The following is a 22917-nucleotide window of genomic DNA, read 5'->3' on the forward strand; positions in this document are numbered from 1 at the left end:
GGGCTGGACTGCTGTAACACATCAATTTCCCTTCGGGATCAATAAAGTCTTATCTATCTAAAATATGAAACTCAGTATGTTTTCTAGAATTTGTTTTACTGATAAAAAACGAAGTTTCACCAGCTACACTTTTCAACATTTGCTCTTTTTATTTTTGTTTTTTTGCAACAGCAACCAATTACTATTAGCCTTTGAGAGAAAATATAATCCTGAGTCCCATGAGTAAGATTAGGCACCAATACAGCTTCAGTGTTTCAATTCATGGGGGCAGGGAGATGCTTAGTACTGCACAAGTGTCCTTGGCTTTCACAGGCCTCTGTCTGACAACAGACAGTATTGTTACTGCTAAAGTCTCACACTAACAGGAAACAGAGTAGCTCACTATTGTTACCATCTCTGTTTTATAGTGCTATAAGGTGGCAGTGTTCATCAAACAAAACAGGTTAACTACAGTTTTAGTAGGTAGCTGCTTCAGCATGTGTAGGCAGCAAAGGAACAAGTAAAGGTTTATTCCATGCTGAAAAGAGAAAAAAGGAAACAACGTTTATTCTCTTTTCAGCATGGAATAAACCTTTACTTGTTCCTCTGCTAACTACAGTTTTGTCTAGAGGCTATCCTACCCAACATTTAGTACATATGGACATGAAAAAACATTTTTCATTGGGTATTAATGCAACAGGAGTATTCTCGAGATTATTGACCATTAGCCAAGATTATTTCAAGCAGTTTATGCCTTTGCTAAAATTGGGGAAAAAAAATAAGATCAATAAGTGCACCACAAAATTACTTGAATCCAAGATTAATTGAAATATCTGCTTCTTCCCAGAAAATGTAAATAATTCAATGAGAATTGATTTACATTTGCCACCCCTGATTGGCTACATTCATTAGTTTCCAATTTTTCAGCTACTTGACCAGAAATACATTCCTCTGTGTTACACCTGTGGTTAGATAAAACCCAACAGCTCTTTCATCAAAGCTTGAATCCTCTCCAAAGTGTTTCCAATCCCTTTAGACATGTAGAAAGCAATTAAGAGCCTCTAACTGCCTGTCTCCCGCATTGATCCTGATATAGACATATATATGTCATATAGACATAGACAGCTCTGAGGGAGGACAGGAGTGCACCAGTCAGTCAATGGGTCCTACCTGCAGCAGGTTCTCCTTGGGTTTGGCCAGCAGGTTAATGGCCGAGGAGAGCTTCTGAAAGAAGTCCAGAGCCAGGTCCCCCAGCCCGATGCCCTGGATCCAATCAATCAGCAGGTCCAGATTAGCGCGAATCTGCACCCCTTTGGACCACTGATAAAATCCCCCTCCGGAGCCTGACAAGAAACAGACACTCAGACAGCGCCACTACAGAATCAGAAGGAACCTCTCACCTTGCAGACAAACACCCCCCTCTTTCCTGTAAATAAATACTGTCAAGAACACATTTTCAGATCTGTAAGAAAAACAACCATTTTAACCAAAAATGAAATTGCATTCCCCCCCCCTTCATTTTCTCTGTAGATTAGCGATTGATCTATAGAATAAATAACAGACCATTCTTATCTCAGCCCTGATCTAAGAATCTAACTATCAAAGGTTTCCCTGATCTTACAGAAATATTAAAACATTTGATTCTTACTATTCTACTCTACTCCTAAAACATTAAGGACTTCCTTAATGTTTTCCCTGCTGTTGGCTGAGGCAAGAGTGCTGTGAATTTGCGCGGGTCAGGGGGCACCCATCCTCACCTCGCTCCATCAGGGCGTTGAAGAGGGAGGCGTTGGTGAAGAAGAAGAGATAGGCGAAGAGCTGCGAGGCGATCTCCGCGTGCACCTGGTATTGATTGAGCAGCTGCAGGGTCTCCTTCAGGATGTCCAGGATGCTGCTGACCCCCTCCGGGATGCAGAGCTGCCCGCTCTCGGAGAAGGGGTTGCTGTCCAGCAGGCCAGGCAGAGTGGCGTAGAGGGTCTGAGGGGGCAGAGGAGCATGGCACAGAGAGTCAGCAGCCCTTTCCGAAACTCTAGGACATCTAAACCCTTCTGACAAACACTCGTGCACAGCCACGCAAAACCCCACTTTAAGATAATGCAGGCCACAGTGACTCCTCCATCCTTTGGAAGATTAACGTACTGCATAAGTTTAACTATCCATTTTCTAAACACTTTACCCAATACAGGGTCACTGGGGAACTAGAAGCTATCCTGCCAAGCAATGGGCACAAGTTGGGGTACACCTTGTACGGGACTCCAGTCCATATGGCAGGGTACATAGACCCAGACACGCCTTCACACCAGGGCCAATTTTCCCAGAAGCCAATTGACCAACCAGAAAGTCTTTGGATTACAGGAGGAAACCAGAGCACCTGAAGGAAACCCATGTGAACATAAAAAGAGGTAGCAAGGCAAACCACTGCACCACTGTGCCACCCTTACTGCATAAATAAGGTGTTGAAAACCTGGTTTTACTCTTTACTGGCCTGACTTAACATTCCTCTACTTTTACTGGACTTAAGTTAATACGAGGGATTCTGAGAGCTATTTTACGATTTTATAATTCTGTCTTAACTGTCCTGTTAGGAGTTCTGAAATGGTGTATAACAATGGGGACTATGGGTGAAAGATTTGTACAATTCAAAGGCAGCTTTTGATTGTTGTTGAAATGTATTCTTTTGAACATACATGGAGTACATGGTGTGCTGCACCACAGTCCATGATTGCAACTGCAATGACTGGAATCGTCATCAGCTGTACTTTTTGATTGGATTTTAAATTTTTACTCCAGCAGAGAGCGAAGAACATTATGTTCGTTTTGACAGGAATGAAACTGCCATGGTAAGAGAGCTTTACCGACCACACAGCTGGTACAAAGGGTTAATTGAGTTCAACGTTTCCACTCCTCATACCAAGCCTGGATACTGTCTTTTTGAGCTGGGTTGTCTGCTATACATCATAAGGGATTTTTTTCCAAAGCTCAGATAAGATAATATTACTCACACAGCCCCACTGTTCCCTCTCTGGGCACACAGCTGACTTTACAAATGAAAGTTCTCACCAAAATAAACCCCCTTACACTCTGCTCTGACAAACCACTGCACATCTGGACAGCTGACAAGGCTCTGCACTGCACTGCTGTGCAAAACGGTCAGACTTTGTACAGTTTTACTCTGGCAGTTCATGGAAGTATAGTTTCAGTTGAAATATACACAGGCTCTCCTGATCAGGTTATGAGATTCATACTCTTTTACATTAATTAGTAACATTTTAAGAAGTTGGTTTGACACATTTTTTATAGAAGATAATAGCGTCATCCTCAGTCAAACATCTGCAAAATATTGCTTGTACACAATAAACATATATCAGGATCTCCATAGCCCAAAATGTTTGCTCCAACAGTTTCAGTATACATCATAAATCTTAACACGAGACACAAACCTTCAACTACTTCAAAACAACTTTATTACAACTGCTGCTCCACCCTCCGAAACACTGAGAAACACTCCCCTGACAGTGAAATGAACTGTTTGGTCAGAACAAAAAAGAAGAAGGAGAAACCTATGACTTTTAAACCTTAAAAGAATTTGTGAATTCACCATACTCACTTTCAGTCGATTTCTTTCATGCCGTTTTATTTGTGTCTAAAAAAGGTTTTCATGCAACACTTTAGAGGCTGAGCCCAATTTCATTCACAATAACGAGCTGGACAGGGTGAAAGGCCCACAGTGACTGGACATTCCTGCCGTTTCAATTTAGACAAGCCCACTCTGAATGGAGCTCAGTACAGCACTTCAGCAGTAGTCTGCAAGAGTGGTGCAAAACAGGCTCTTTATGTGAGCAGAGCCTTACAAAACTGGCTTTGTCTGCTGACGTCCTGCTACTTTTACACAGGCAGCCGTTTCACATGGGCTAAGGCCCCACTTGCCAACACAAAGACCTGTCTCTTTACCACATGGACATGCCTTACAAACCTCTGTTTTAATTGACATGATCTTGGTTTCTGTTTTAGAGGAATGCCTTTAAACAAGCTCACGAAAGATCTTGTTAATTGTTATTTTAACTGATCATGTGCTTGATAACATGGATTCAGTACTGAAAAAGTTAAAAATTGATAATGCATAGCATTTATCTTAATGTTTTTACAGTCTGTGACAAAGATTACTGTATGAGCAATACTGTCAGCTCATTTGCAGCTAAATAAAAAACATGTTTCTCTTTGTATATTTGCCTTACACTATTATTTTAACAACTTTTTTGAAAATATTTTTTTCATTTAAAAACATTCATACTCCAAAAAGCTATTAGTTTCATAACTTTTGAGATAAAACGTTTTCAATACAACAAAAAGTGAAACAAATTATGTAGCAGATAAGGTGCAACACAATAAACATGAATAGCAAACACACAGGTGAATGAAAGATCAACCAAGAGCTGTTTGAAATATGAAAGTTTGAAGCCATGCTGCAGTGACATTGATCACTTCTTATTGCTGTATCATTAAGAACTGCTGTGGTGATGTGTAATTGCAGGAGCCTTCTTAAATCTCTTCCTTTCCCACTCAGGCTTACCAGTCATTCAAGGAACGTTTTTCCAGATGTGACCCACAGAAGTGATAAGGAATTCACAAACTAGTATTGGAGCCTGCAGTACATTTCACACTGGAAGGAACTTCAACAACCAAAACATGCTTTTGTTTGTGGAAACCCTGCAAACAGCTGCTTCCTCTGTGAGCAGATGGAATTGGATGAAATTCCCAGAAAGTACACTCAACTTTTAATCTTTGTTATTTTAGGTTAGCAGTTAGCCTTTCTCCGACTTGTTTACTTCTGATATAAAATTGCACACAGGGCCGAACAAGTGTAAGCATTTGGGGTCTCAAACGATGTTGTCTTATCTATCTGGGGGGAATTGTGGGATGTGGGAAAGCACAAGGCCCACATGTTAGTTTTAGCCTTATTGATTATTTGAAGTTGTTTTCTATGGGAAAAGACAAGAATAATAAATGTTTTCAACAGCAGAAAGTCTGGGTTGTCTAAAAACATGCTCCTCATCCTCGTGATATTAAAAAACAAGCTTCAAGCAAGCCTCAAACAGTTTTCACAGGATTAAAAAAACTTATTTTTAAACAAACATGTTATGGAGGAATAATGCAAATACAGTAATAAAAATGTACCTAAAAATTATATAAAACATAGAAAAGTGTTATGTTGGTCCTCCACTTTTTTGTCTCATTGTTGTTCAGAATTGTGGTACTTTTATTAGTACTTCACAAATAAAGAGCAAACCAGCCCTAGAGCAACTCACTACTTCTTTACACAGAGGGTTGTGGGAGCATGGAAAAAAACTACTCTACCAGGTTGTTGAAGTTGATACTTTGATTTCTTTCAAGAAACTGCTGGATGAGATCCTTGGATCAATTAACTACTACCTACCAAATGCACTTCTTTGCAACCTTTCCTCTTATGTTCTTATTTGACTCTCTGCAAACTGACACAGTTATTTCACAATTTACATTCATATAGTCTTGCACCTTAATAAGGAACATGGGGAGAAACAACTTCAAGAGCCCTCACAGCAGAATAAAACCTAATCCTAATTCTACGTTTTAAAGGATTATTTTAATCTGGAAGGAAACAGAACAAGAACCCAGTAAAAGGAGCTGGAATTCAAGAGAGACTAGCAAGTTGCCTCATGTGACTCTCATGCTTTTGTGCTAACGAGTCAGTATTTGTCTGCCTGGGGATCCGGAGCTGGTGTCAGCAGGGAGCCACACCACACCGAAATCAAGGCCGTTTCTGGACCAGCACAGAGAAAGCCACAGCAAGCCCTCACAAACTGTTCTTGGCAAAGTAAACAACCACATACAGAAATAAACCAACCAGACACTGCCTAATTTATGTGTTTTTTTGTTCACAGACAAAATAAAGCTCCTAATCTTTCCACAAATGATACACTATGAATAGCTTCATGGATTTTACAAATGATCAATCAGGACAAAAAAAAAGGAAAATAAAGTAGGAAAAAAGTGAATTCCCTTCGTTGTTTCCAGACTCTCGCCCATACTTCACCGCTGTGAAAAACTTACATTGCTTGCACTCCCTGGGCAGAAACAAACCAAAATAATCCCTGGGCTTTTCTAAATGTGGATCTGGCCACAGAATCATATCCTTTCACTGCCCTTCAACAGCCAAAGCCTTAATTCTCGGTTTACAATTCTAGCTGTCAAAGATGGACAGACCAGGCCCTGTGTTTTAGGCTATGCATAGGATAGCCACTGGTGTGTCAGGCTGTGAAGCGGATAGTCACTGGTGTGTCAGGCTGTGAAGTGGATAGTCACTGGTGTGTCAGGCTGTGAAGAAGAGACTGATGTGGCAGGGATGACAGCCACACAAACAGAGGATGGTCTCCTTAGAGTACACTGCAGTAACCGGTTTGTGTGGTGCTGGCCAGGAAAGAGCAGGCTAACAAACAGGCACCCCATGAGTTCACAGGTTGTTCCTTGAATCAGCACATTCAAGAAAATGATTTACAGTCCTCTTCCAAAACTACTCTAGCAACCCCTGAACACCAGTCTTACCACTCTGCACAACATTTAATTTAAGTACACTCTAAATTTCAGTAATTGTTTTGAGAGTCAGAAAGTCATGTTAGATTAAGAGTTGGGTAAATTTATAATTTTTGTCAAAAGGACTTCATTTATGTTGCGTCTATTTTTTTCGATTCAGTCCTTTCTGTGATGAATAGCTAACTAAGCCATTGACTCCTTCTGAGTTTGTGGCTCTTTCAGCTTAACTGTATTTGATTGGCATTCCTGTCAAAAACGTCTTTGTCTCATGTTTCACCGTTTATTCTGTATGAGAACCACCAAATGCAGAAGACACAGGTGGAAACTTTATAAAAATGTATTTAAACCTGAACAGATAGCACTTCTTTATCCAAAGGGTTGTGGGAGCACGGAATAAGCTACTCTACCACATGGCTGAAGCCGGTACTTTGGCTTCTTTCAAGAAACATCTACATGAGATCTTTTAACTACAAAATAACATTGTTCAAACAATCTATTCCAGAATTTCAGGAATTCCTGACAACAGTATCTACTGAAATTTCACCTCAGCACTAGTGGCTAGTGAGTGGCATTCTGCAGATCCAATGAGGTACCCTACTCTGTTAAATGCATCTATACTGACAAATACTGGATATACAACATCCAGAAAACCACAATGTTTGAATGTCAGACTTCAGATAGATTCCCAACTATTAGTAATAAGTAATTTAAAAAATTAGAATATATGTACAATTAGGTCCTGGGAAAATTATAGTACTATAAAGAAGCAAAAGGTACCAATAAAATCAATAAAATTTAAAACTGAAACAGTTGTACTTTTAGTTTTTTTGCCTGGTACTATAGCTTTTGGCAACAGAACATTTATCTTTTAATTGTGTTTGATTACTGGAAAACATTTCTGTCTTTCGCAGTTAACTCACACCTTAGCCTAAGGCTCAATAAAAACAATGACTATCCTCATTTTGAACTGGTCGCGCAACATAACCAGATATGGTGTACTTGACAAACGATTTCTGCTTTGTCCAAAGACACAGAAGTGACAAGCTTAGTGTCTCTGCCTGACACCGGCCCTTGAGCAGTAGGCTTCTTGGAACTCTTCCAAGTGAAAGTGTTCTGATCCCACCAATGGAGGAAATGGGACACTACATCACTGGTGTCAGGCTCTCTAAAAAACATGACGAGCTACAGAAGGAATTGCAGATGTCAAGGCATGTTATTCACTGCTAACAGAAAGAACGGTAGTGAGTAATGCTGAGTCTGTGTGGGGCCGTGCCTTAATTCTGTCCACCACCCACTTGCTGATACATGAAGATAATTGTTCCAATCAGTGAAGTGGCTGCAGCTGCTTTCCTAACGAGCGTCCCACCTGATAGAGCAAAGTGTACTTTATTGCCATTACAATGGGAAAGGACTTTGGAATCTGCTGTTTATGTTATACAGTATAACATCCGTTATCACAAAGCCATTGATTCCTGGTAAGAGGTAACAAGGCACACACGTACAGAGACAGAGACACCGAGGCAGCATGTCTTTGTGAGGTGGGAGGAGACTGGAGCAGAATAAAAACTGCGAACTCTTCACTGAAGGTATCACAGATCAGATTTGAATTTGGGACCACTGTAACTGCAAGGGTAAAATATACAGTGCAGTTTTCAAAATAACAGAAAAGGAAAGCATACTATTCTGTACTGTATTCTCACTCTTGTCTTCCCTTGCTAAAAACATATGACCACATTAGCTCAGAATATGTGTCCTTGACGGATGATGATGGCAAAAAAAAGAAAATGACAGTTCTTAGATACTAGGCACATTTTGTGTTAAAACAAATATTTCATTTCGACAATCATATAACAAACTGTCTATTACAACATACTGCTGCTCCTGCAAAAGAGGAATTTTAAGTAGAAAACCAAAACGTAGTTGGAGATTAATTTTGGGACCGATGGGTCCTTTGGTAACAGAAACTATCGAGGCAGTTGGATTTCAGGAAAAAAAACTGTGCCAATAATATTCTGGAGTGACAGCTTTACAGTGGCACTTCATCTGTGAGATGAAAAAGATTCATGAACGATGAAGGAATAAGAATATAACACAGTGACAAAAAATAAAATGATCTTATCCAAAATTCCATATCCTGATTAAAGATGAAACTGGAACTGGTGGCCCTTCTCAGGCCTGCTGCCCACTGTGCTGTCATGACATCAGCTCTGCTCGGGTTCACTATTTCTCCAACAGCAAGTCAAGAAAAGATGCCTCAAATCTCCCAATTTCCTATTCAAATTCATGTCCAAATTCCAGGACTCCCAGGGGCAGTCTGGGCTTCTGAGTAATGCATTTGACACGGAGACACACCTGGAAACACTGCTGATGAAAATTCCTGTCTCAGATTACTTATTATATCACTGAAACTACACACACAAAATGCAATTGTTTTTGAAAGGGAGATTATGTCAGCAGACTGATTCAGCAATCTGTTCTGACTATTCGAATAATTATGTTACATAAGCTTCCGCGACCCATAATTGAGCTCTGTAATCACATTTGTGTGTGTTGGTGTTAGCACTACTTAACAGCTTTTAATGCTGTCCTACACCAAATTTCCCTCAGGATCCAATCAGGAACTGTCATAGCCACTATACTGTAGGTCTAATTGAAAGGTCATCCATTTATGTTCCTGTACGTTCATAAAAAGAGGATTTTCATTACACAAAAGCGCATGGCAGTGAGGAACAGACAGACAAGCAATGTTGTAATAGCCAAAACTTTGAGAGGTCCTTCTTGTGTGCCTCTTAAGGTATGGCAAGCTGAAACAACACAACTATTGCAGAAGTATTTGTAATATTTATGGTGATGGTCATACAGTATACTATTTGTGACAGTTGCTTGTGTTTTACTTGGAGTAAAAACATTTTACTTTTCTAACTCAAGGACATTTTATTTAATTTCTTTGTTAAACCTAAATACTCAAATGTACAGTATGCAGAATTTGCATACATGAAGTTACAGCCTTGTAACCTTTCTTGAGTCTTCAGAAAACTATGCAGGAGCATTACTGACACAATGCTTCTTTGTTGTTTATCTTCTCACCAGAGTAATTTAGTTATTAGCACTTCCAGTTCTACGCAGACACGCACACAAATAAGTAACAGTATACTTCTAGGCTAAACACCACTGCAGACTGTATGGCAATAGCTGACACAGTGTGGTGCTATCTGGGTTGGAACTGAATTCATAGTTAGAGGTACTGTATTAAGTGTTTTCGGTGCTGGCTATGATCCTGTCGTTATGCCGGCCTGAGCTTTCAACAGCTGACCACTGGCCAACCTCATCCCTGCTCTCCAAGGAGCTTTCCATGCAACCATGGCAACCATGGCTCACTTCCTTTCATCTTCCTCTCAAGGAAACAGGCTGCAGCACCAATATACATCCCCCCCAACACACATCTCCTCTCTCTACCACAGCTGCTTCCTGATTGGATGAACTTTTGCCGAAAGCTAGGTGAAGTTTCCTTTTCTCTTTGTACTTGTCATTTCCTGCTTAGTATTGTAGAAACGTGTAAAAATGGGGCCTGACCATGTGCAGATTAAGCTTAAAAAGGGTGGACCTTGCCTATATATTAGCTGCTCTCATACTGAACCTGAGGCTGAAAGAAAAAATCTGATTTAATGTTTGGTGGAAAGTAAGGCCCTTACCAATGGGTTTTCCCAGCATGGGAGAAATGTCGTTCAGATAGGCAGAGCTCACGCTCACCTTTCTTAACCAGACGATGGAACTTTAGAAGCAGCCAGCTTTTTCCATCCACCCTGACAAACATGCCCAACATGCGCTCAGACATCCTCCCCACAACTGCCTGAAGCCTCTCTATGGGAATGCAGGATTTACAAACAAGACTCTCTAACATCTATGCTATTATGCAATAGAGGATTCCACAAAGAGTAAAGCTTTTCATCAGCTGTCACCAAATCCAGGCATAAATTCCTATATTTACTGTACCATTGCTTTCTAGTACAGCCTTTGACAGTATGTTTAAACATTAGGGCTTATTCAGATAAGATTTGCATAGAATTCCCAACAACCTTCAAGAAATGGATGAATGTGACCATCAGATTAGTAATTTACTAGCAATGAGATGATGTAGATGGTCCACCTGGCCTCCATGTATTTCTAACAGTTCTATTACTTTTTAAAACATATAATATACGAACTTTGTGGAATGCACCAAAATCACCAATTTCCGCAGTCCGCCCTTGTACATTTTGTGTCGCATAATTCCCTTTGGCAAAGGTCTTGCGGAATCTCTTGAAAACTTGCTGCTGAGAAAGTGACATGACACTGACGTAGCCAGTTCAATCATTTTTCAAAATAAATGCCACTATCTTCCTAAACAAACCTTTTGCGAAACACCACACTCAGCACAAACCCTGTGAGGACTTCTGTTGATTTAGAAACTTTAATCACAAGCGGTCCCTGGTATTTAATTAACATATTTCTTCAGACTTTAAATCATGTTGTTGTCCCTCCCAACCAGCTCCTGCGTGATTTGGAAATAGACCCAAAGAGATCACCGGGCTACAGAATGCATTTGATGTCCACAGCTCCTGGTTTTCAATATCTGCCGTCAGGCTGGCACAGAAGCACAGTCCCACAATGCCTCTGTTGTCTGGCGTCTGATCCGCAGTGGGCCACGGTGTTGTTGTAATAATGCAGCATTTATTCCACTGCTTTACTTGGGAGCTTGTACAAAGGAAACTGCAATAACGCCCTGCTGGGAGTGCCCTCCTGGGGCTCTTTGTGGAAGCAGTAAGCCCCTGATTGTTGTTTGTAGATCTAAGTATCTCAGCTGAACCACCAGCCTGGAGCATACACAATAAAGAGCACTGGCTGCATATTCCCAGGAGCTGCTGAGAAAGGAGGGATTTCACGTTGGATTTGAATCCCCCCTGGACACCACAGCCAGTTAAACACTGAACCGTACTGATCTTTCCCAGTAAAAAAAAAGACAGCATGTCTTAAAAGAGTCAGTAGTAACATAATTTAATTTCAAATGGGAAAAAAATGGCAAAGCAGCCTTGTGTCCAAGAAAGAGGTACAGTATTTGTACGGCCATATTCTGACCAGAACCGTAACTGCTCTTGTGGTTGGGAAAACACAGATGCAACATCCTGTAGCTGCTTACTAACTTAATTTCTTGGTTATGTCCCCTGAGAGTTGCAGAAAAAAGAAGCCCATTGATAGTTCTTTGCAAACACATACTGTAAGTAATTTAAGAATGTTTCACAAAGACGAATCAGGCCTAAGTCAATCATTTAGCTTAAGGTTATATTGAGATTTATCAAATGAACTTCCAATTCAACTGGGGGTAGAAGAACAACAACCAGCAGGCCATTCTCTTTGAAAACTGTCAAAAGTTCTTTCTAAATGCACATGGGAGTCTTGGTCCATTAACCTCTGCCCATTGAACTCTGGTGTCTCTCTAGACTATTATTTTTTAATCCAGTAGTCCTGTAAAGACCCTTGCACTTCTCCTGCAGATGAGTCCTCAGACTCCTCCTCATTCTTTCTGAGTACAGAGAGACCTCTGCCCCCCTCTTTACAATGACACCCCCCATAGATCTACATGTATTTCACACTACTGCAACTCTATTATGGCAGCTGAAGCACATTCTTTGGTTAGGAAAACTGTTCACACTGTTCAGGGAAATGCTGGGATTTAAAAGTGTATTAGATGTCCAGTTTGTGACTTGATAAGCAATGCTTATTAATCCGTAAAAATGAAAATGGCAAGGAATTGTAAGCGTGATCTGTTTTTAAAGTTTTAATTTAGAAATCACTTTAAATGACTTTTGTCATTTGAAACTAAATGTATAATTAGAAAAGAAAGAGAAACGGTAGGGACTACAGGGGAGAGAAGAGGAAAGAGGGCAATTTACTATAATTATTCCTTCAAAAGCACCACCTGGCCCAATGGAAAATAAATGGGAAGTTGGTATCTCTGGTAGTCACAGAAGCCATGCGAAGAGTTAAGGTTTTGTCTCACGTATCAATGTTTTTTTTGTCATGAGGAATTTCGTGAGGAGGGCAAGCTCAAAATGTGTCCCCTTCTTCAGTGTCCATGTGGAGTGAGTGCAGCAGTGATGCAGCCAGGACTCTGGGCCTGCTGCCACACACAACAGAGGTCTGTGTCCCAGTGGGAAGGGTCTGGCAGAGGCTCGACCTGGCCCCACCCATCCACAGGCCGCACTGTTTACCCATCGCCGAGGTAACAGAGGGGCCACACGCAGGAGAGCTAGCAGAGCAGGGCAACCCAGGAAAAAAAACACGACCCTCATATTTTAATTGACATAAAGCTTAATTAATGAATGCTTGGAGATGTAAAAAAACATCTGTATTAACCTTACTACTTTTCCAGTTGATGGTCATTTTATCAATATTATGAAGAAAATGCCTGTACTGTATGTTTACACTGTTAAAATAACTACTGTTGAAAAGAGGTCAAATTCTCTCTGAGAATTTTTTGGCTAATGTTAAAATTCCACTAAAAACATTTGCTAGAAAGTCATGCTCATTTCCTCTGTGCTGATGACTTTCCTGTTTTACAGAGTCATCCCAGATATCCGGATTGAATCTGAGTCTTAACGAGCAGTTGCTGTTATTATATATTCAGGTGCATGGAGAATTCAGACTCCCAAACTCCTTCCCTAACCCCCCACCCCCATCCCAACTCCCTCAGGGAACATCTCCCAGTGATAGCTTATAGAAAGCAGCTTCTTGGCTGGCTGGATGCTTTTTTTCCCCCAAGAAGGGAAAGATGAAACAGAGCCTGTGACTTCAGTGAAGACAGTGTAGAATCTATACATTTCCACTGGCACATTTCTGATTTTGTCAGGCATGCTAATTGCATGTTAAACTAACCAGTGTCTGTATTTATAACTTCAGCCTCCTGTTTTGCCTATAGCTGAACATTTGATTTGCATGGTGAAAAAAAACACTAGCAGAATAGTGCTTACTTTGGTGAGGTAGTAGACAGACTGCTGGAAGGTAAACATAATGACCTCCTCAAGGACTGTCATTGCCTCCTCGCTGGCTGATCTGGTGGCCGACACCTGAGAATCAGACATTTCTGAAAACAAATCACAGTAGAGACAACAGCATGATCCTTGTTCATGTGTTAAAATGCAAAATAATGAACAGACTTAAATTCTGGAACTTATGCATGAACAACATGCAATTCTTTTTTGTGTGGTCAGATAAGAGTCATGTACAATAACGTAATAATACAACAACCATCCGTACATTTTCTAACCTCTTTATCCAATACATGTTCATGGGAGGGCCTATCCCAGCAAGCAATGCGCACACTCATACCAGGGTCAATTTTTCCAGAAGCCAAATAACAAAGGTCAATTTTAGGTGACAAAGTTTGTGTTTTCAGTTGACATCAATGACCTTAGAAGTATTCCTGACATCCAGTAGGCATGAGGGGAGGTCACTGAATAGTTGTCTTGTTTTTGTTTGAGTGGCCCGAAAAAAAGAATGCAACTCTACAGTGCTTCGATCTCAGTTCAGAGTCAAAAGCAGCAGCAGGGAACATCTGTTCATCCCCACCAGCAGACCCAACTTCAGGCTGCAGGAATACCAAGGGCAGTCCTGGGAAAGATACAGACCTGATGCTGAGAGATGATGAAGGCTTTAAGCTCTGCTGTCCCGCTATACAAAGCTATATAACGCTATACACAGAGACATACAAATTAATGTTCCCAGGCTCTTAATTACTTATTTCATGCCCCCACTTAATTACCACAATGTATTCTGCCTGTGAAAAGGAAATGTGTGGCATATGCAAAATGTTCATGTCGTGGAGTTGCACCACTTATCTAGCGCTCCTCCTGTCCTGTGGTCACTGTGCACAGTGAGTTCAATCACCTGCGATGTCCTCCTCGCTGTCCCAGTGCAGGAGCTTGGGAACATCCTGCTGGATGAAGTGCAGCAGCTCTATAGAATTGGCCATCCAGAAGACCAGCGGCTGCAGGCCGGGGATGAGCTCCTTGATGCCCAGCAGGCTCAGCTCCTCGGGGTCCGGCTCAGCTCGACTGGAACCCCTGGAGCCCAGACGAGATCAGATCAGCCAGATCAGCTTTCCCACACTCGTAGGAAAAGACAGCTTCCACTAAAGGACTTCAGCAGCAATCTCTCCAGAGCAAGAGGGAGTGAGCCCCTTTAACAGCTGCAGCTCAAATAAAAAACCCTGGCTTACCAATGCACTTGTCTCCCTCTTATGCTATCCGATGTTTATAAATTGCACTACTTTCCCCGTGTGGCTTGTTCTAAGCGACCCATAGGTCTCTACATTGATATGATCACCACAAAAGTAAGGGTGGTTATATTTCAAGGAAGATAAACTGTTATAGGCTGTAGGCTTTGCTCTGGTGAGCAACAGTACTCTAGTATCCAAAACAATTGCATGCCATTCCTTTGCAAATACTGTATATTAAATGATTTCTAAATTTCAATCCTAGAAGGAACACTGCACGGTAACTGCGCTTGCTCACATAGTGACAAGATGTTCCTACTGTTAGATCATGGACTTACAAACTAAGAGCAGGGTAGATTGTCATACTGTACATATATACATTTTACATTTAAATATTTCATTTAAAAAAACGCTATTTTTCCACCACCACAAGACATGCGGTGTTATAAACTAAAGCATTCACACTATGGAGAGTGCTTTGAAACACTAGAAACAGCTTTAATGGGTTTACAAATGGGTTTATCTCCTAATAGGAGGGACTGTAAGTATCTGTGTTTCCAGCCAATTTAAGTGTTCACACTTTTGGAGAATGAATGGTTCACATTAACAAAACAGCTCAGAATCCATTAAAGAGTATGCCGTAAGGCAGAAGATTTAGCAATTAAAATGAGCTAGCTGTGGGTGTGGGAACAGTTCTTAAAATATGATTTTAGCATGAGCAAAGAATGATATAATTCATTTTAAAGTGTTGAGCACATGGATAAAGAAGTGGTCTCACATTTCCGACTGGATGGCAGCAAGCTCCTTAGTCCTTTCCTACGATACAAAAAGATAAGTGATATTTTTGAAAGCAAGAACAGCCAACATGTGAGCAAGTGCTGTAACAAACAAGTCCTCACATTTCTACTGCAGTAGCATGAAGAACTGCTGTGCTGTTTAATTCTGATCGATTAGTTCTGGTTACTTCACAAATCAGGGCATTTTCCTTTTTGGGATATAAATTAAGATAAACTTAAGAGGCATAACACTTTAATTAAATATGAGTGATATATATATATTAAAGAAAAAATTTCAAAACACTAAGACACAGACACTTCATCCTTCTTTTACCTATCAAACAACTGAAAAGGAAAAGTGTTTTTTTTTCTTTATTCACCCATGCTGGGACACAGCATGGGTGTTCTGTATCTTGCAGAAAAGGATTTCCAAGCATTCTTTCACTGCAGGTAGTTAGATCACTTGCTGTCTGCCACAAGAATTATTCATACAGAAACAAAATAAAGCATAGAGCTGTCATTGTTTAAGATGGCAGCAATGAGGCAAGTACAGTAGGTAGAACTCTGGACTCCTGACCAGAGGGCTGTGGGTTCAAATCACAGGCAGTAACACAACCCCTATAACCTTGAACTAGAGGCTTTATTCTAGTATTCTATACCTATACTATGTTCTAGTATTCAATAGTATATATGTACCAAAATATATATTCAAAAATCATAATAGGTATTTGTAATCCCAAGAAATAGCTTTGGATTAAAGCATTCTGTCACTTGACATAGAGTTCTCACCACGGTATATGAGAAAAAAGAATCTTATTTTAAAAAGAACAAAGTTGAATAATTAAGGCCCTAGTGGAGGACAATGTGGTATACATTGATACAGTAGTTCAACTGATACAGTAGTGCAGAGCTTTAGCAATTCAAATGAGTCCCAAGAGAATGTCGGAACGTTTCTGAAATTGCAGAATTAGTGGCGTTTCCAAGCGGACACAACTACGCTTTTCCCCACAGTACTGAGAGGACGTCGCCAACTGATTCTGACAGACTCAGCCCTACAGATACATACCCACATGGCAGTCTGGACCTGGCTGGCTATCCTGAGCAGAAGCCTGCGGATGTCTGCCATCTCCAGGGAAGTGGCCGCGTGCTGGATGCAAAGACACAGCAGGAAGGCCGGGGTGAGGCAGGGGTCGCTTCCCTTGGGGTCGGTCAGGTGGATGATCCTCCTGAGCAGCTGGTCCTCGTGCTCGGGGTCGTACGGGAGGGAGAGGTCTGCCCCGTCAGGGTCCTTCAGCAGGGGCAGCAATCTCAGATAGGCAGCTTTGGACTTCAGGGCAGAGCCACACGTTCTGCAGGTGCCCGTCAAGCCAGGGGCGTGCGACATCAGCCACGTGGGTCTCTGGTTTGCGGCGGGGGCAATGGGGTCCTTGAACATGAAGACGTAATGGTCGCCAAGCCCCAGGAGGTCCCCCGGCCGGAGCTCAGCCTCGCCTTTGAGGGGGGCGCCGTTGTGAGTCACGGGGGCGCCGTGGAGCGGCCGCGCCAGCGTCACCGTCCTCTTGGCTCTGTCCCCCTGGCCGGGGGTCTCCAGGCGATGCACGCAGCAGTGCTGAGGCAGGACGTCCGGGGCAGAGAGCAGGATGTCCACTTTGAGGTGCTCTACATCCTCCCCAGTTGAGTGCTCGCTGCAGCGCCCAAAAATGTGGGTCACCCCGCTCAGTAAGTAAATGACGAAATCCTGGAGAACACAGATGGGATCCACATCATAAACACACCGACACAGATCAAGACCTTTGGCCTACTCTTGATAGATAAAGCTGTCATGTTTTACTCTCCTGCTGAACCAAGGTGGTTATCGCTTCTTTGCGATTGCATTCATGCATCTATTCTGGTCCCGCTGAGGCCTACAAATCAGTGCGAGAGCGAAATGGAATGGAATGGTTAAATAATCAAGAGTTGAGTCGGAATAAAATTCTAGGACCAGGTCTGGAATATTCCGATCTAAAGAAACAATCTTGTTTGTGAGCCTTAACAACAACTGTTTGTGATTTCAACAACTAAAAATCTGCCCCTTGTATGAAGATGCACCAGAAACCCCAGTTGAGTTTCCTTTGCAATCTTCAGGCTCAAGATGTGAACTCAGTTCTGACATGGACTCTGGAATGCAATTTATTGGACAATACAGCATTAAAAACATCCACCCACCCATTTTCTAACTGCTTTATCCAATTCAGGGTTGCAAGGGAGCTGGAGCCTATCCCAGCAAGGAACAAGCATATAGCAGGATACATGCCTGGAAGGGAAGCCGATCAATTGCTGGGAACATACAGTACACTCACACCAGGGTGAATGTCCCCAGAAGCCAGTTAACCTAACGGTATGTATTTGGACTTTGGGAGGACACCGAAGTAACCAGTGGAAACCCATACAAAAACAGTAGAACATACTGTACAAACTCCACACAGATAGCTCCCCAGGTCTGGAATTAAACTAGGGCTCCAGCGCTGTGAGGCAGCAATGCTAATCACTACGTCACTATACCGCCCACGCTTCAGACAAATTGAACATAATCTTACAATGGAAGAGCAGCGCGGGCCACATTCTAAGAGAGGCAACCCAATGCTGACACACAGCTCAACAGCTGTGATGGTTAATCCAGGACACTGAGAGTTTATTCCAGCTCAATGCTTTGATTTGTAGCACTGAGAGGTTTATACTTCCTTTCACAACAGGAGGATCAAATGAGACTTTTTGAAAAGAGTATGTCACAAATCCTATCCCTAATTTTCTTGCCCAAGAGGTGTGTGTCACCATTTCAAGTTAGTCCAACAGCGAAAGGCTTGGCTGCAGTTCTGGAAGCATTCATTGATTTCCCCTTTCATTTCAATTATGCATTGACCTCCCGCTTACTCTTTTTTCAATCTCTAATGATAATGCTGGCAAACCCTTAGTTTGAATAAAGCTAAAAACCACCATCAGAGCACTACACAACATGATAAAACAAGATGCACAAAAACCAGGCTTGTAAAATTTTATTTTACAAAAGACACCAGGAGCATATCTATTGAGCTGTATCTGCAGAAAGTCTTTAACAGTGTCTTCCGTCATTTTCACCTGAATTCTCCCTCCCTGGAGCTCTGCTCTTATCTTTCACTGAAATAATCACTTTCACTGTCTTGTTATGAATGGTGGCAAATAATGTTGTGCCTGTCAAACGTCTGTAAAGGATTATGTGTGTTTTTATATTGTGTACTGCAGTGTTTATGAGGGTTTTGTTAGCCGCTTTCAAGTAAAAGCGATACTGACAGGTCTACTAGCAACCAGACGAACAAGACTGGTCAATTAGCTTCCTCTCAATTCTGTTATATTATGCTGAAGTACTAGAGAGAGAGCCAAGATGACCAAAGATGTCTGAGTTTGTCTCTTGCTATTGAAAAGAAAGATCTACTTGTCTCATTCCTCTAGAGACTTGGTCCTTGTTTCACAGAGATTCCCAGCCTGTCCAAACAAGGGTGATTATTGTGCGTGGCATTCATGTCAGTCAAGGTTAGTGGCCTATTCAACAGGGAAAGCTTCAGCATTTAACTTTCAACTAGTGTCAAGGTATGTGTACACAACACATGACAACAGTTTTCACAGCAGTATATATGCCAAAAAGGGGGCACTTAAAATTCAATGAATGAGGCTAGTAGGTTTTCACAACACAATGAAGCACATACCAAGAGAAAACTTGGGACTGGGCTCTCTCTAAAGGTTACAATAGAGACTGGAGCTCAAAGCCAGAGTCCGAATAATCGTGGCATCCTGTCTTGTCATTGTGGTGTCTTGTCAAAAGAAGAAAGGTGTGCCAATTCCAAATCCAGTACTGTGCCGGAATCATGGCGCAGCCTGCTTTATGAATCCCGAGACAGGAAAGCTGGGAAGGCGGGATCTGATAAGGTGGCCGGCTGGATACCAACAATATGAGGAACATCTGTCACTCAACTGCTCAGGAAGTGTGGTCATTACAGCCTGTAACACAAATCCCATTCACAGGATGGGCTCTTTTATTCAGCCAAGCTACTACTGACAGAGCAGAGCAGAGCAGGGCTAATCAGGAGACAGTGGAGCTGTGTATGTTGTTCCAGTGGCTAGAAACAGTTATCTGGGCAGCTCCAAACCAGGACTGCTCTCTGTGGTTAGGATCTGGCTCCACAGTAACAGTTTTTGTCAAGGACTGGAGGGTGCTGCAAACCATAACAAATCAAGAATTGAACTGGCCTGGATTCAGGATGAGTACTGCTAGTTAACATTCAAACGGAAAAAAATCCACAAGACACATACTGTAGGTACTGTAGAAGAAGCATTCCAAACTGATTTAGGCAATTTGCTCAACGCTGTATCAAAACTACATACTACAATTTTCAGTTACCTCAAGAATGGATTAAACGCCAGAGTTGTTGAGATTACATGCTTGACAATTATACTTCAAAAACTACACATGTACCGATAGTGAACATAGATTTCACTTTTTAGTTCATTCGAATGCTTCCAAATCAGACAAAAGTTAACAATTCCACCATATCCACACATGAATGGACACACATTTTAATGCTTAAATATGGCACAACACACCTGCCTTCAGCAAGATACAGGGAGAACCTGCTATATGCTGACACTAAGTGTTTTGAACACCAATGCACAAAATTACTAACAGCAATAATTATTAATACCGTCACAGCAGCTACATCTGCGGATTCGGATGACTTGTGATCTGCAACCAGGAAAAGCTGGTTTATCAAAAAATACACACTGCACGAACCTGAAAAACCTGAACCCGAGTAACATCTTCCCCAGAATGCCTTTGTGCTGATTTATGCGTTATAAGTGTGATCGCTGAGGGCAATCCTGGGCCAATCCTATTGCGACAAAAGCACAGGGCAACGCTCATCACTTCCTTCACAATGGAGCTTCTGGCAAACTTTCAGCGATGTAAGACAAGGAGAACATACTCTCCACAGCAAAATGCACTTGCAAAGTTCAGATGGGCTAAGCCTGCCATTGCAATTAATCTCACTAAGATCTATTGTAAAAGCAAGGCAGACAAAATGAATATTGACCCAGAAAAGTATATAAATGATTTATACTTAAAACACACCTTGCATTTCTATGCTTTACTGAGCTTATGGTCTCAGACAGCTGAAGGCTTATAATTCCTACATGCAATGGATTTGGAAAAGTGCTCATTTCAACTTGGCAGTTCCCAAGCATGTTCTCTTATACATTAAATCATTATCTGTATTTTCTTTAAGCTTTCTGCAATTTTCCATGAGGTTTAATTCATTCTAACTACTACACACTGTAGTGAGAGAGAAATTACAGCTAAGCGTTAAGGTTTTTTTTCAGCACTGCTTTGCCTGCAAAGTCAAAAGAGGATAAAACTCAGACCACAGTGCCCTGCCTGAACTCAACTCCCTCCAGATAAAGCTCTGTGCTGTAGGAACAGAAGATAACAGCTCAACTGAAAAACCAGAGGAGCAGAGGAAGACAGACCATGTTCTTTGATAAGTCCACAGAGGGAAGAAATATCGCTATAGGACAATGGAAAAAAAACCAAAATGAAATCTGATTCAGGTGAAGAGACTTCTGAATGCTGCCCTTGAATGTCACCATTGTTGTTCTGAATTAACTCTGTTTCACCAAACAGTTTTCTTCAGCAAAAAGACAAACGTAGCATCCCTCAAGTCATGGTTCTAACATTTCTGATCTGGCGAGAACACTTTTTATGTTTTAATCCAGGCCTTATTCTGTGAATGTTCTCGTCAGTGTGCACGAACCTAATACATTTCAAGACAAAGGCTGTCAAGTTTGGATTGTGCTGCTTTGTTAAGTTAGAATAAAGGCATCTAAGGCATGAGCAGACTTCAGCATGCCTAGAATTGACACAATCCACTACAACATAAAAATGACATTAAAATACACTTTTTTTTTTCTCAGTTGCAAATGCTCTTCTTGCAAAACAAACCACTTATGAGGGTTTGCATCTGAAAACCATTGAAGTGTATAGAGATGGTATCACAATATAAGGGCTGAACTTTACCTTCCTGGATAGCTTCCACTGACAGGCATATTGCTCCATTTCAGGATTAAGATCCCTTATGTTGTGTGGGATGACAGCAGCTATACACTGCCTCGCAGAACACAATGAACAACCTCTGTTCCATTCAGGTGGATCCCACCCATCATCTGCAACCATAATCGCAGGGAAATCGCAGACTATTCATGCAAAATCCATGGTGAAATATCTTTCTGTAACCACAATGCTTTTACAGTTACCTGCTGCCAAGGGAAAATGCCTATATGCCCATTAACCTTTAAAGGGAACATTTCAGGTCACAATAGAAAATTTCCTGGTCATTCTAATTTCAGTGTATCTCAAAGCTTGCTCAATTATAGGGATCACAGTCAATCTTCTCTCTCCACAGAGCTCTTTCATGAAAAGTGAAAGATTTATACAATCTTTCAATCGGCCAACTGGTTTTGCTCAGCTGGAAGCTTTTACCCCCACCAAAGTGTTTCATTTCTGAATGGTATAAACTACAAAATGTATCTAAGACTCAGAGCCCATTTTTCTCCAGCCTAGGTTGTGAAATTCAACTTCCAACACACAGGAAGACATGGAGTTACAATAATTCAGCAGCACATCAGTATTCTGTATGACAAAACCTGAAACAGATCAAACTGCTATGCAGTAGTAGTCACCTCTGTTGCTCCAAATCTGTATTATATTTGTTTAATTAATCAAATCAAAATTGAATCTTCAAGTGAGAGCTGGGAGAGGAGGCAAACACAACGAGAGGACATTGTTCCTCTTCAACATACTGTATCAGAGTAAAAGGCTGGAGTAAACAACACAAAGAATTCTGTCATTTGCAGAGATCCTTGGGTTGCTTACAAAACAAAGACAGCTAAGATTTGATATTTTTATCACCACAGTGGAAAAATGTTCAGGGAATTTTGTCTCTCACTGCCACTTTATACCACAGAAACCTTCCTCTTTCATTATTCCTGGAGTGTAAAAGACACTGGAAATACACAATGTCACCAGCTGAGAACAACTCTTTTGCTATAAGAAACTGGCCGATACATCAGCATGAACTGATTCTGGTGTTGCTAACTTAGTTTTTAAGAACTAGCAACTTCTGTACAAAGAGAGGAAGCTTAAGAGCAACTTTACCCTGGCATGAAGCACCCAGACGAAAGGAATGTTTGAATTAGCCCTGGCCCAGTCTTTTCTAACCCCATTGGAATTTAAAACTGACCAGATCTTGCTCAGGTATGAAAGTGTTCTTCAGTTTCGAAAGA

General features: G+C 41.4%; 1 protein-coding gene across 1 annotated transcript in view; it reads right to left on the reverse strand.

Moving 5' to 3' along the window:
• The window catches only part of radil2b (Ras association and DIL domains 2b), a 61304-nt gene that overhangs the window by 22926 nt on the left and 15461 nt on the right, over positions 1-22917 (reverse strand). Inside the window, exons 5-10 of the mRNA XM_088927452.1 lie at positions 16640-17311; positions 15576-15613; positions 14470-14645; positions 13554-13666; positions 1737-1956; positions 1150-1322 (exon numbers count right to left, since the gene is read on the reverse strand). Coding sequence (XP_088783578.1) covers positions 1150-1322; positions 1737-1956; positions 13554-13666; positions 14470-14645; positions 15576-15613; positions 16640-17311 — 1392 coding nt within the window. The remainder of the gene's footprint in view (positions 1-1149; positions 1323-1736; positions 1957-13553; positions 13667-14469; positions 14646-15575; positions 15614-16639; positions 17312-22917) is intronic.

This window comes from Atractosteus spatula, chromosome 11 (genome assembly GCF_055471065.1).
Source record: "Atractosteus spatula isolate fAtrSpa1 chromosome 11, fAtrSpa1.hap1, whole genome shotgun sequence".
Classification (NCBI taxonomy): domain Eukaryota; kingdom Metazoa; phylum Chordata; class Actinopteri; order Semionotiformes; family Lepisosteidae; genus Atractosteus; species Atractosteus spatula.